Raw genomic sequence first — 12,664 nt, forward strand, 5'->3', positions numbered from 1 at the left:
AAAACACACCGCCAAATAGATACCTGCTTTGGAAAATTTCCTGTTCTAAAGTAACATTTTTCAACAGAAAATTTACGGCTGATTTAAACGAAAGCGGGTGCTTTTTTTTGTAAGCTTCTAATATTAAAGACCAAGACTAAGACTTCCAAGACTAGGACTCTAAACTTCTGAGAACCATTGAAATTTTGCCATTTTCGTCGAATTTCTTTTGTTGATAAAAATGCTAATAACATGTCGGTTTTGAATTTTTTTATCGAAAATATTAAAATTAGATTGATAGCAACTTAAGGTCATTATGTCAATAAATATAACGCGCATTTTGATTTTGATGAGGATTACAATGTATTACGGTTGATAAACCGCAATCATCTGCCGAATAAATCGTAATAACCCATCACGCTCATTGCTACATATGAGCAGCGGAGCTTTTCACGACTCATTTTTTTTCTATTTTCTTTCTATTCTATATTGATGGACAACGAAATCCTGACTCTCAGATTGCGACATTTGCAGATTTCACGGCAGCTCTTACTTTGATTAAAAACGACTCATCGTCGGGGCTGAATTTTTTTATTTAATTTATTTTTTGAACTGACAAGAATAATTTTTGGAAATTCCACCCGAAGATAATGTCGAGTTAACTTATTCTTATTTAAATGTGAGGTCAGGGAATAAATTCTGAAACACCGCAATCAAAATTTTCGTTCTTCTATAGTAGATTTAATGTTACTCAACTTTCCTCGATTTAAAAGCGATTGAGGCGAAAATGATTAAAATAGGTGTGATTGATCCTTTGTAGGTATGTGATGTGGTATCACGTGAAAAGGAAGGAAAATCTTAGCTTTTCACCTCACTCAACTTACTGATGCCTATGATGAATGCATACAGACATTGTGCGCGGATTGTTAAATGCCAAATGAAATCAAACGCTGAAGTTGATCGCCTGATTAGCGGCTCAACTAATCAAACTTCGGAGAAGGAATGTGATGTGGTATCATGCGGAAATGAAGGAAAATCTTAGCTCGCATAGTTGAATGCGAAAATTAAGCGTGCAACCAGTGCAACCATTCGGTTGATCGTGCTGCCTAATTCTACTGCTGATTTCAAGCATGACATTTAAATACAAGTGAATAGGGAGGTAAGAAGAATTTTTCACGCGCGGCTTAAATTTAGGAAGCAAATTAAAATGTACAACATGATTATTAGCTCAAAATTTTAACCGATGATTGGCCGGAACTTCACATAGCTACAGAGTAAAAGTTTGTCTTATAAAGTTGGCGTTATGTATTCGCCTCCCCTCCCGCTCCGAGCCTTCCTTCTCTCTGCTTTCCCTCCATTCAACAGTTTGTTTACATCTCTTATCAAACCGGTCAAAGCACTCGGGTCTCGGTGATTGCTCTGTGTCATCATTAATCTTCAAGTCAATTTCACAGTAAATCTTTTCTTTATCTTATTTACGTAGACGCATCCGCTCTTTAACTCAGTTCTTCAGATGTGTGCTCAAAATCAATCACTAGTCTGCTTTAACGAGAAAAAGTTCGAAACCTTCTTTTTCGTGTCACAAGCCAGACCAAGTGCTTCAGCAATTTTGTCTCGTCCTGTCTGGAAGTTGTGAAGCTGTAGGTTTTGCATCCGTTTGAATACTTTATTTCCTCTTCTAAAGTCAGAATAAACTCATACCTAATCACCACAACTTTGGGCTGTAATATGATTCTGGGTTTGTTTGTGATGGAGGCCTCTTAGCAATTACTCTGGAAAGATGACCACCTATGTATTTTCTATAAATTTTATCTCACACTATCTCAGAATGGTTTTTATGGGCAGCACAATGCAGCTGAAGCATGTGTCTCCTGGTAGTTAAAATCGATGTCTATAAGGTAGAATATTGATGGTGAAACTACCAGACTTCATATCTCGGTATGCGATGTTGTAGATTTCCTGTCATACTTTATTTTTAAAATTGAAAACTACGCAATGTCAATTCTTCAAAACTTTTGTGTTTGTTCTCCTCTGTGTGAAGAAAACTCTGTGAAAATTTCAAGAAATGATGATGATTCGTTCTTCCTTTAAAAAAGCAAATGGGAGTGGAGATTTTTAGACTATGCAAACGAGATACATGGTTCGGTAGTTTCACCGTCGATATGCCCTCTTACCGAGCGTTTCTTTCAACAATTTGAAAGTTTGCAGCACCAACTTCATTCATTTGCTCTTATGTGTCTCTTTAGTTTCAGCGCCACAGAGTCTTTCACAGTTGAATAGGACAACACATCCTAAATTCACTACCATATAAGTTAGGTGAATGAAGCAAGATTAATTGCTTCAAAGTCATCCATGGATGCTGATCAAAAGTCATCATTGCGCCAACTTTCTACAGGGCACCGTTTTTGCACAAAATTGGCGGAAAATTTTCAATAATTCCTTGCATAAATGAAGGTAATGCAGTACTCAACAATGGTTGGGGTCGGTTAGGTAAGTGTAAATCATGTGAACAGGAAAACTGATAGCATCAGAGCGACAGTCTTATCTAGGATTCCGAACGCCTTTTCTTTTCACCATCCAAATCAGTATCTTTCTCTCCCACTCTATAGTCCTTAACAGAAATGCACTGCTTTTTTATTTTAGCCGCCCTGTCCTGGAAATTACCAAAACTTCATTAACACATTGTGCAAAAACAGTGTCTCGTAGAAAGTTGGCGCAGCGATGACTTTGGATCAGCATCCATAGACGAATTTAAAAAAACGAGAAATTGGTTGTGGCACACATCCCCATAAGGAGTGTGTGGGATCCTTTTGTTGTGGGAGAAAATGAAAACTCCTTTTCGAAACTCTTTGCACCTACCCATGGATTGCCCAATCAACATACGATCACTCTTTTCTGACGACCAGTATTCCTTTATCAATAGCTAATGTCGCTTTTTTAATGACAGAATGATCATAGTAGGCCCGATTTAGAGAGTATGCCATGTGAGCAAAGGCACGTTAAAGAGAGGTATTTCGAAGCAATTCGACGGTGTAAGTCGGCAATCACATAACTCGTTTGCGATGTCTGTAAATCTCTGCCTCCATGTTATTTTTTTACAGGAGACCAAATTGACATCATTCCTTGAAGTTTTTGCAGAATTTTCTTCGCACCGAGAAGAAAAATCACGGCAGTTTTAAAGAGTTGCCGTTGAGTAGTTTCCCGTAAAAAAATAAAGCATGACAGGAAGTCTGCGACATTGCAAACCGAGTCATGTGATTTCCGACTTACACCATCGAATTATGTTTGCACCTAGGTCCTGTTGCTTATAGCTTTATCTCTAAATAGGGTACACAAACAACTATGTAACAGTAGATCAAACTTGAGTGAGGCAAATTTAGGTTATTAAAGAATTTCTAAGAGGAAATTGGCAGGAGTATTAATGTTTTTCTCAATTTTTCTTTCAGGTTACTTGCAGTGTCCGTGGCAAATACGATTATTCATCAAAGTTCATACTATTCAAGCTGTGGACTCTCATCAGTGGATCAGTCAAAGACACTGTCATAGCCTTTGTGGAATGCGTTATGAATAATTTAAAGCTGAAAAGGTAGAGTATATTTGGAAAGAATCCTAGTTGAGAATGACGCATACTGGAGTTTTAGGTATATGAAAATGATCTAAAATGATTTGTCATAAAGTTTCTCTCTATGACTCAGACAGGATGATGAAAGAACTCCGAGGCAAAACCTGTCTAACTATGATTTGAGCAGAGGGGCTTTAAGGTCGCAGCAGTGTAGAGAGACTTCACCACTACTTATTGACCCAAATCTTTTTCATAGTTTGCTATCAGCTTAACAATAGTATGCATCATTCTCCAAGGTTTGAAGATAATCAGCTGATAATCGGCCTATTATTAAAATTGATTTACGAAAAGGGAAAATGGAGCCATCCTATTGACGGAAGCAAGTGATTGCTGGATTTTTTTTTTTTTTTTTAGTTTTTTCTCTCTTTTTGCAATCACGAATTTCAATATCGGCCAGGAAAGCGGTCTGCAGTTTTTATTTATATTCGACAGCTTTATTCCGACTAGCTTTCACGTATCTTGTGTCTTTCATTTCGGTGTATAGCTATTTTAAATTGTGTTTATTTTTTTTTTTTTTTTTTTTATGCGTAACATCCTAACTCAGCCAGTCTGAATCTGAATCATGACACCTGTAAACTTTTAGTATTTCAGCCCGAAGGTAGGACCAATCTTGGCCCTTAATAACACATCTCCTTTTTTTCAGATAGCTACATCCAGTAAAACTCTTTTTAAAAAAGATAAAGAAGTAAGGACACCTTGAAACATTGCAATTTCCCATAGTTTCACTGTCAATGTATAGAACTGAAACAAAATTTTTTCAACCACTTGAAAAAGACTCCATTTTCCTTATGAAGGATTTCATTACTTATAAACGTCTTGCCAACAACCATTTTATAGAGGCTTAATTTTAGTCTGGTATCAACTTTCTCTGTGTTAAAAGATTTTGGAAATGACAGTATCAGGTATTCAATTCTAACTGGCATCATCTGATCTACATCAACCACTACTTAATTTGCTCTAATATTTTATTCTTTTGAACAGAAAATTAAGCAACATTGAAACTTTAAATTCCATAAATATATTATTCATATTCCAGTGTAAATTTACAACGAGTTTAAAAGGCTTTAAGTGGTTAAATGCTGTGCTAAAAAAATAAAACTTGATAGATATTTAGGAAGCGTGACATTCAGTTCGGCTGATCATTGAACACAGAAAGAGTAATCAGTAATCCAAGGTTTCTACAAGTCATTCAACACTAGGAATGCCGTACAATATTGTCAAAACATAATTTTAACCCTATATCTGGGGAATAATCGTTTGAAAATTGTATGTAGCACAATCACCTAATTTTGTAAGCTACAGGGTGATGTGATTTGTGACAATATGACTTTTCCAAGTGTGATATTTCTAATTTAAGTATCCATCAACCAAGTAACCATCATCCAATCTTAAATTCTACTTGCTGTAGTCCCAATAATTTTTTTTTTTTTGCTTCGCAGGTTAGCGGCTAACCGATGGATACAAAAATCTTCACTCACTCAGTTTCATCCCAAGGTATGTTACTCTCATATTTCTGAAAACCCAAAAAGTCGCCTCACTGCCTCTCTGCATGGTAGTAATATTTATAAACACCCGTCAAATTGTTCTTGTGCTCATTCAGTTTTTAGCAATAGATTTTGCATGATCACAGCATTCTCGAATTGTTCACAATTGCACCAATTGCACACTACGTCACAGTACAATATGCCACCGTTTATTTCGCGCCGTGTCTATATCCAGTGGCACCCTTCGGACATGCCACCCTCGGCACCATCGGAGCCAACATCTACTCTGGTTCTCAGTGACACCTCCGCGCCAGAGGGAACAGGCCGATTTGTTGATGTTCGAATCCATCAGCATGCCCTCACTAAACCGAACAACAACATCCTATCCGCAGCTGATATTGATTGGGCCATTGCTGGGGTTTGCACTTCAACACCTCTTAATCCAGAACATCAAGAAAATAAAGAAGTTGTGTACACTCGCAAAGCATCGTTTTTGCATGAGATCGATTCGCGCGGCAGTGACTATACTGATGAAGGGCTTATGTGTCCAACAACTGATGGTTCGGGTGATGAGCTGGAACATGCTGTCATTTTCAACCCTGAGGAAGGAGTTTTGATGGCTTGTGAGGAACGTTGGACAGATTCAGACGCAGATCTGCTTCCTGGGCGCAACAGGAAGGAGTGCATTATTATGAGGATTCGGCGGACGACGGATAATGCTTACAAAGGCCAGCTCCTTTTACTCGGAACGCACATGCAGGCAATCGTTGCTGGGAACTCCGGGGAACTACATCTGCAGCGGTGGGAGTATAAAACGAATGATGTGGGTAGATGGGAACTCATTGCATCATTGGGGGCTAAGGGCATCATTCCGAACCCAGATCACATCTTGGCAGGAGGAGATTTAAAAGTCAACGGTCTTGTATGGGAAGTTATTAAAAAGATTGAATGGTAACACAGCAACTGTGATTTAACTCCTCACCATTTAATATAATGAACAAAGTGATGAAAGAACTGAAAAGTGTCAGTTTCACTGTCTGTTTTTCTTAGTTTCTGTTCATAATCTTTTATAAAAAAAGCAACATATTAATCGAAATTTAAGTGGAATAAGTTCGATAAAAAGAATTGCAATCCTCTGGTCATTTAATAACTGTTGGTTAACCAACACAAAATCTTAGACATCTTGTCCTCGCTTCTTGACTGATTTGTGCCTGGAAAATCTCTCCTTCAATAATTTGATGGAATATATTAAAGTAAAAATGTGAGGGGTAGCATAGAACTTAACAAACGTATCAAATTAAAATATTCGATCTTACAAGGCTCCAATCTTTCGTTTTTATTGAGAAAAGTGGTTGATGAAGTATTCTGTCAACCATACTGTAGATCCTAGTTTATTCTAAATAATGAGGCAATTGTCCAGCTTGGAGATTAAGAAATTGGATTGTCTTGAGTTAATTCGCCAGGATTCATTACAAACTAAAAATTTCCCCTGCAAAGTAAAGTTGATGTTACTCAGAAATTGAGACTGTTGTTGGCTCGATACAGCAATCAGTTGTGATACAGCGCCCATTGCAAAGTTTATACAAGGTGTCCCAGACGACCTGTGCCAGGATTGGTTCTCGTCAAAACAAGTTTTCCGCAGCACAAAAACGCCGCTCGAAGATGGCCTTTCCTACTTTCTCCCAATAACAAATCATCTTTTAGGAAAGCTAGGAATGTATATCCTGCAATTTTTGCAATTATTAGGTTTAAATTGCGCTAAACATTCCCAAAAAATTTTAAAAATTAGAGTTGGAAATTCTCGCTTAACAGGAATAAATTTGGCAACGCTCAAGACTTCATACGACGTTTTCCCTGTACGCTTCCGTAGTGATATATGATCGTAAGACCATGATTTCAGGTTTAACGTCATGACTCAATTATTCGTGCTGTGTGGACATCCGTGTTGCGTGCTAAAAATTGAAGGCGCCTCGGTTATTCTAGCCCCTAAAGCGGTGCTTGCAGGGATACGCTGTCACGACTCGGCGTGGCGGTGGGATGTTGTATCAGGGTTGCCACAATCAGAGAATAACGGGAAATGTCAGAGAATTTCAAAAAGTCAGGGAAAACCTGGAAATTACAGGGAAAATGACGAAAATATCAGGGTGAAACAGTTAAGCCACCCATATTTGCTCTCCAAAATGGGTTTAACATTTCGAACAACAAATTCCGCCCGAAAACTATTTAAAATTACGTCTTTTTAACCATCCGGCATATCATCAACTGTCAGGAAACGGAAATGTCCGAGAAATTCATTATCTTAATTCTGTGGGAATCCTGAATATCCCAGTACGTGAAAATGGTGCGAAAATATCCTTCCTTGCTCTGTTGCCTTAGTTTCTATCCGAGAATTACGGCATTCGTAACTGCGCGCCACACGCTATTGCATCTGCGTCCACCGCTTCATGGACGAGAGTAGCCGGAGCGCCTTTCATTTTTTCATAAGCAACACGCGTGTCCATAGGGTGCGAATAGTTGTATCAGTGCAAGGCGTCATTATCAAAATCATTGAATGCGTTGCTTACGTTGACTGAGATATTAACACTGGAAGTCCCGCACCGTCTCATTCTACACGATTCTCGTTCAAAGTATCAATATTTTGAGGTTGTTCAGTTTAGAAACAACTTCAATCGATCTTTTTTCGTTATATTGGGACACAATCATATCAGTTGATGTTACCCGGAGATTATGTTGACACTACGATCTAGCGGTCAGACGTGATACAGCTTTGCGACGTTTATAAAGGGTGTCCCAGTACTCGTGCCAGGCTTTTTTCTCGTTTATTTTAGATCGAATGATGTTCGCGTCTGGGGAATAAAGTAAGGAATGGACCACACGAATCAAACTCCAAAGGTCCTCAGTCCTCTTTGAGGTCAGGCATTAGCCGACCTGAAATAAGCGAGAAAACTGCCTGGAAAGGGGGTGGTCTGGGACACCTTGTATAATTTTGCAACTCTGTATCTCGACTGATCCCTAGATCGTAGTGTCAACGCCAGTCTCGATTTCCGAGTAGGAGCCCAAATGGACTTTTATTGAAAGATTCCGATTTTCCGGACAACCGGTACTCTCTCTTTAAAACCAAAAACAAAAGGCCCACAGACGCAGGAATTTTGAAAAATCGTGACTAGGACTAAAAAATTGGGCGTCTAAGAGTCGATATCAACTTTTTTTTTCTTATGTTTTTAACTTAACGTTCGAGCGGTTGCATCTCTAAAATGCCTCTTCATCTGGATCATGTTCAGCAGAAAGGAGCCAAGCCACATCAGCTATTGCCAAATTTAACTGGGCAATTTAATGTTTTACATGACAACGGTTGTGCGGATTTTTGTGCAAATTTCAGTGAATTTTCTGCATATTACGAAGCAAATTCCTGAAATTTTTCCAATAAATCCACTCTAACGTTCTCTTGTAAACAATGGAATTGTCCAGTCAAAGTTTGCAATAGCTGATGTGGCTTGGTTCCTCTCTGCCAAGTACGGTCCATTTATCTGTATCCGATTAGTATTCCCATACTTTTTAGCCAAAATTATTCAATAATGATAATTCGCGGAGGTTGTCTGCCGTGCTAAGGAAGAACGCCGTATGAGCCATTAGACGCTGCCAAATTTCCTTCAATAAAAACCTAATTTTCTAGGGAAATCGTTAAAAAAATTGTCAATTTTTTCAGACAATTTTGTTCGTAATTTTATCTAAAACGTCTGAAAATTTCAAGGAAAAATACGTATAATTTCCTCTAAAGATACATTTTTTATCCGGGGGAAATTTGGCAACTCTTTAATGTTCATACGGCGTTCTTCCTTAGTACGGCAGTTTTCAGTGGTAGATTATATAGCACCAATTGTTTAAAAATCATCAAAACGGGGGAACACGACAAAGGTAACGCATTTTACCTAAATAAATCGGGTACGACGTGTCCACTATGGTGGGAGGGGAGGAGGGATCGCAGACGGCCCGGTGCGACCGCAGATTCGAAAAATCCCGCGCCTTTCCGCCGCGCTCACCAACCAATCAGATGCAACAACATTGTCACGAACGCACCAGCACCATCTGGACGACTTTTGCCGTGAAATTACTCCGCAAATGTCTCTAAAAAAACAATTTAAAGTATACCTACTCCAAATATCATGAGGTTGGAATTCTCGTTTGGCGTGCTGTTTTAAATCGCAGAATACTGAAACGTCAAAACACTTGATCGGCGGAATGTTTCGGTCCGTCGGAATGTGGGAACCTGCAACTGCGCGTGTTTACATTTTAGGTTAGGGTAATGACCTAAATCGTTTCGCTGTTACGTATTTAGGAGGAAGTAGGTAGGCGAAAAATATGTCTGTGTTTTCAACACGATCAGACAGGCGATCGCGCTCAGTGATACTTTAGTACTTTAGTAGCGCTCGTCATTTTAACTCTCGAATTCAACGCGTTGTCTCTTTTTTGATCGTCGACCCCATCCACATGTCGTTACAGCCGACCACCATGTAAGTTTAACGAAACTGGAAACTTTCAGTATAACTACTTATCACCAATCCTCGTAGATTGGATTTTTTTTTTTTTTTTTTTTTTTTTTTTATTAATTTTTCCGAACTTTTATTGAGATTCCTGGTGCTTCAAATAATTATCTTCCATTTTTCCCATTTTGAATATTTTCAAATCGTGGCATAGAGATTCTAAAACACCTTCTAACTCTTTTACAGTACTAACTAATTCGAGTAGTTTTCAACATGTTTACAATTTTGCAACATCTAAAATCGTATTGGACTATCGAACGTTTTTCCAATGAAGGTTGAATTTATTCAACAATTCAACATTTCCCTCGTTTATATGTCTTAATGGAGCTAAATTTCTTGTCTTCCAAAACAAATTCGCGCATTTTTAGTACTATTGCGTAGGTATTGTGCCACTTGGCCTCTGCGTCCCATGAGTGAACGGCATTTTGCAGTTAAGAGCTGCAGTAAAATTCTGGCTCATGTTAAAAACAGCATATTTGTCGTAGTGTTCCGTATGCAGTTGCGTACTTTCATGGATGAGCCTGAAATTTTAGTTCCTAATTGCAAAATGCAGTACAATTTCATCACTGTAATTATTTTCAAGGAGATTATAATTTACTTTCAGTCCCCCACCCCTTTTTTTTCTGCGACAAGGTTTTACTTTCTCCGAGAGAGCTTCTTCAGAGAATCCATTCCTCACAATCAATGTTAATCGTCACTTTGAATTTTCGCAAAATATTTAAGGTGCTAAGCACTTAGCAGTAAAAAAGCACACATGAACATCATCCAGGACCGTTTCTCAGTGGAATGAGTCACTCATTAAGGTCGAACACTAAATTTTTAATTGAAACTGCACATTTCGATGTTTATTTCGTCACATTTTAAATAATAAGGGGTGTCTCTAGTATAAAATTTCACGAGGAAACCAGTGAAATCATTTTTGAAACCTTAATGCTCTGTATAAACGGAGTTATAAGCTTGTAAAGTTTCCAAATGTCCGACCTTTCCCATTGACTCGATCCACTGTGCGTCATATGAAATAGAAACCTTAGTCCTCAGAGGTTAAATTTTCGGAAAGTGATTTTCGTGGGGAGGTCGAAAAAAGATTCCGACTTTCGAACTTCCACACAAAAAGCTTTCTAGTGTCTTTGAGCACAAGTTACGAGTGGAAGTGGTTCAGTTCATTGTTTTGACTTAAAGAACGTAGTAGAGTTTCATTAAAATCCTGAAATTCAACATTCTCAATGTGGCAGATTAGAATTTTAAACAGTGTTTTTTGGAACTACTTTTTGAATTTGAAAGTGCCCATGACCCCAATTTGGGTCGATATTTTTGGGCGCCTTTTGTTCCAAAACTTTTGTAGGACATCCTTCTATGCTCTAGTATCAACTCATAGATTTCAAAGTTTCACGGTCACATTTCAGCATTTTTAAGAGGCTTTCGCTTTTCAGTGGACGTATTTATGCTAAAAGGAACTATGTGCATAGGGTATGTATGCAACATAGTGCCTTTTAGCATAAATATGTCCAAATGTCTGTTCAAAATTCGCTGCCAAGATTGTTCTCTAAAACTGCCGTCACAACTGCCAGGTAAAATTGTTGAAATTCGGTTGGTTACATTATATCCTCTCGTACTACGAGGGTCATCCAAAAAGTAAGTTTCCCTACCTTGTATCTTCCGAACGAAAAGAGATAAATCAAATCGGTAAAAAAGCACATATTAGGCATACTCTAAGCTTTAAAAGAAGCTCAAGTTTTTGAAAATCGGTTAAGGGGTTCGCAAGTAAACTTAATTTTACTGAGACAACCTCCTGTCGCCGCGTGCCCACCTCCGGCTCCGGGGTCAGGATGCGCGGAGACTCGGGTTATCGCCTCTATACATCACATCAACAAGAAATGTTAAAGTTTTTATTGAGTAACTACCTTACTAGTAGTTAGTAGTAGTTACCTTACTTTTTGACGTAGTCTCCACATCTTCTTTGACATTGTTGGTATCATTACAGCAGCTTCTTGACGCCCTCCGCGTAGAAGATCTCGTCTTGGCTCCGAAACTAGTCATTGACAGCGATCTGCACTCCCAAATCAGTTGCTTTGCGTAGGGTTTTCCCCCAATCCTTCAAACTTTCGTACTTTAGCTTCATGTGACTTTCATTTGTTCCCGAGCGGAAAAATTTCACGATGGAAGCGATTTTCAACCGATTCAGAGGTACAGATCGCTGTCAATGACTGGTTTTAGAGTCAAGGCGAAAGCTTCTACGCGGAAGGCATCAAGAAGCTGCTATGATGATACCAGAAATATCAAAAAAGATGTGGAGACTATGTCAAAAAGTAAGGTAAGGCCTACTCAATGAAAACTTTGAAATTCCTTGTTGATTTGATTTATAGAGGCGACAACCCGATTCTTCTATAATCGACTCTCCGCGCATCCTGACCCCGGAGGTGGGCACGCGGCGACAGGAGGCTGTCTCAGTAAAATTAAGTTTACTCGCGAATCCCTTGACCGATTTTCAAAAACTTGAGCTTGTTTTAAAGCTTAGAGTATGCCTAATATGTGCTTTTTTACCGATTTGATTTATCTCTTTTCGTTCGGAAGATATAAGGTAGGGAAACTTACTTTTTGGATGACCCTCGTACTTATACTTAAATCTGAATTCGATTTTTTTAAAGTATTTATCATTACTTTCGAACATATTCCATCTCCAGTGAAATATTTTAAAATATCCATTCATCAGCAGGTGGTTAGCTCTCATATAGTCAGCGATAGGAAACGAAAAGCTTAAAATATGATTCCAGGATAGCTGTTAGTCACCTGTCATTCGTAACACTTTCTGTTTTTGATAAGCCTATTATGTCTCAAGTAGCGTCTTTAATTTGAATTCTGCCGTCGACGTGCAGCGGAAAACGCCATATTAGCAATTATATGTTGCAAACTTTCCTCTAGCATTATACTAATCTCCTAAAAAAAAAAAAAAAAAAAAAAAAAAAAAAAAAAAAAAAAAAAAAAAAAAAAAAAAAATTCGAACATCTTTCCTTGAATCCCTCGAACAGAATAATCCGCAA

General features: G+C 38.3%; 2 protein-coding genes across 2 annotated transcripts in view; one reads left to right on the forward strand and one right to left on the reverse strand.

Annotated features, from left to right (window-relative positions):
• LOC109036846 (uncharacterized) overlaps nucleotides 1-12,664 on the reverse strand; it is a 109,868-nt gene that overhangs the window by 10,366 nt on the left and 86,838 nt on the right. The window lies entirely within an intron of this gene.
• LOC140225388 (uncharacterized) lies at nucleotides 1,356-6,749 on the forward strand. The gene is made up of 3 exons (XM_072304130.1): nucleotides 1,356-1,619; nucleotides 3,426-3,565; nucleotides 5,041-6,749. The coding sequence occupies exons 2-3, from the start codon at nucleotides 3,543-3,545 to the stop codon at nucleotides 6,038-6,040; spliced, it is 1,023 nt and encodes a 340-aa protein (XP_072160231.1). The 5' UTR covers nucleotides 1,356-1,619; nucleotides 3,426-3,542; the 3' UTR covers nucleotides 6,041-6,749.

Source organism: Bemisia tabaci, chromosome 9 (genome assembly GCF_918797505.1).
Source record: "Bemisia tabaci chromosome 9, PGI_BMITA_v3".
NCBI classification, from domain to species: Eukaryota; Metazoa; Arthropoda; class Insecta; order Hemiptera; family Aleyrodidae; genus Bemisia; species Bemisia tabaci.

Coding starts and splice junctions, on each gene's coding strand:
- LOC140225388 (XM_072304130.1), top strand. CDS start 3,543: ATGAATAATTTAAAGCTGAAAAG. Junction 3,566..5,040: donor AATAATTTAAAGCTGAAAAG/GTAGAGTATATT, acceptor TTTGCTTCGCAG/GTTAGCGGCTAACCGATGGA.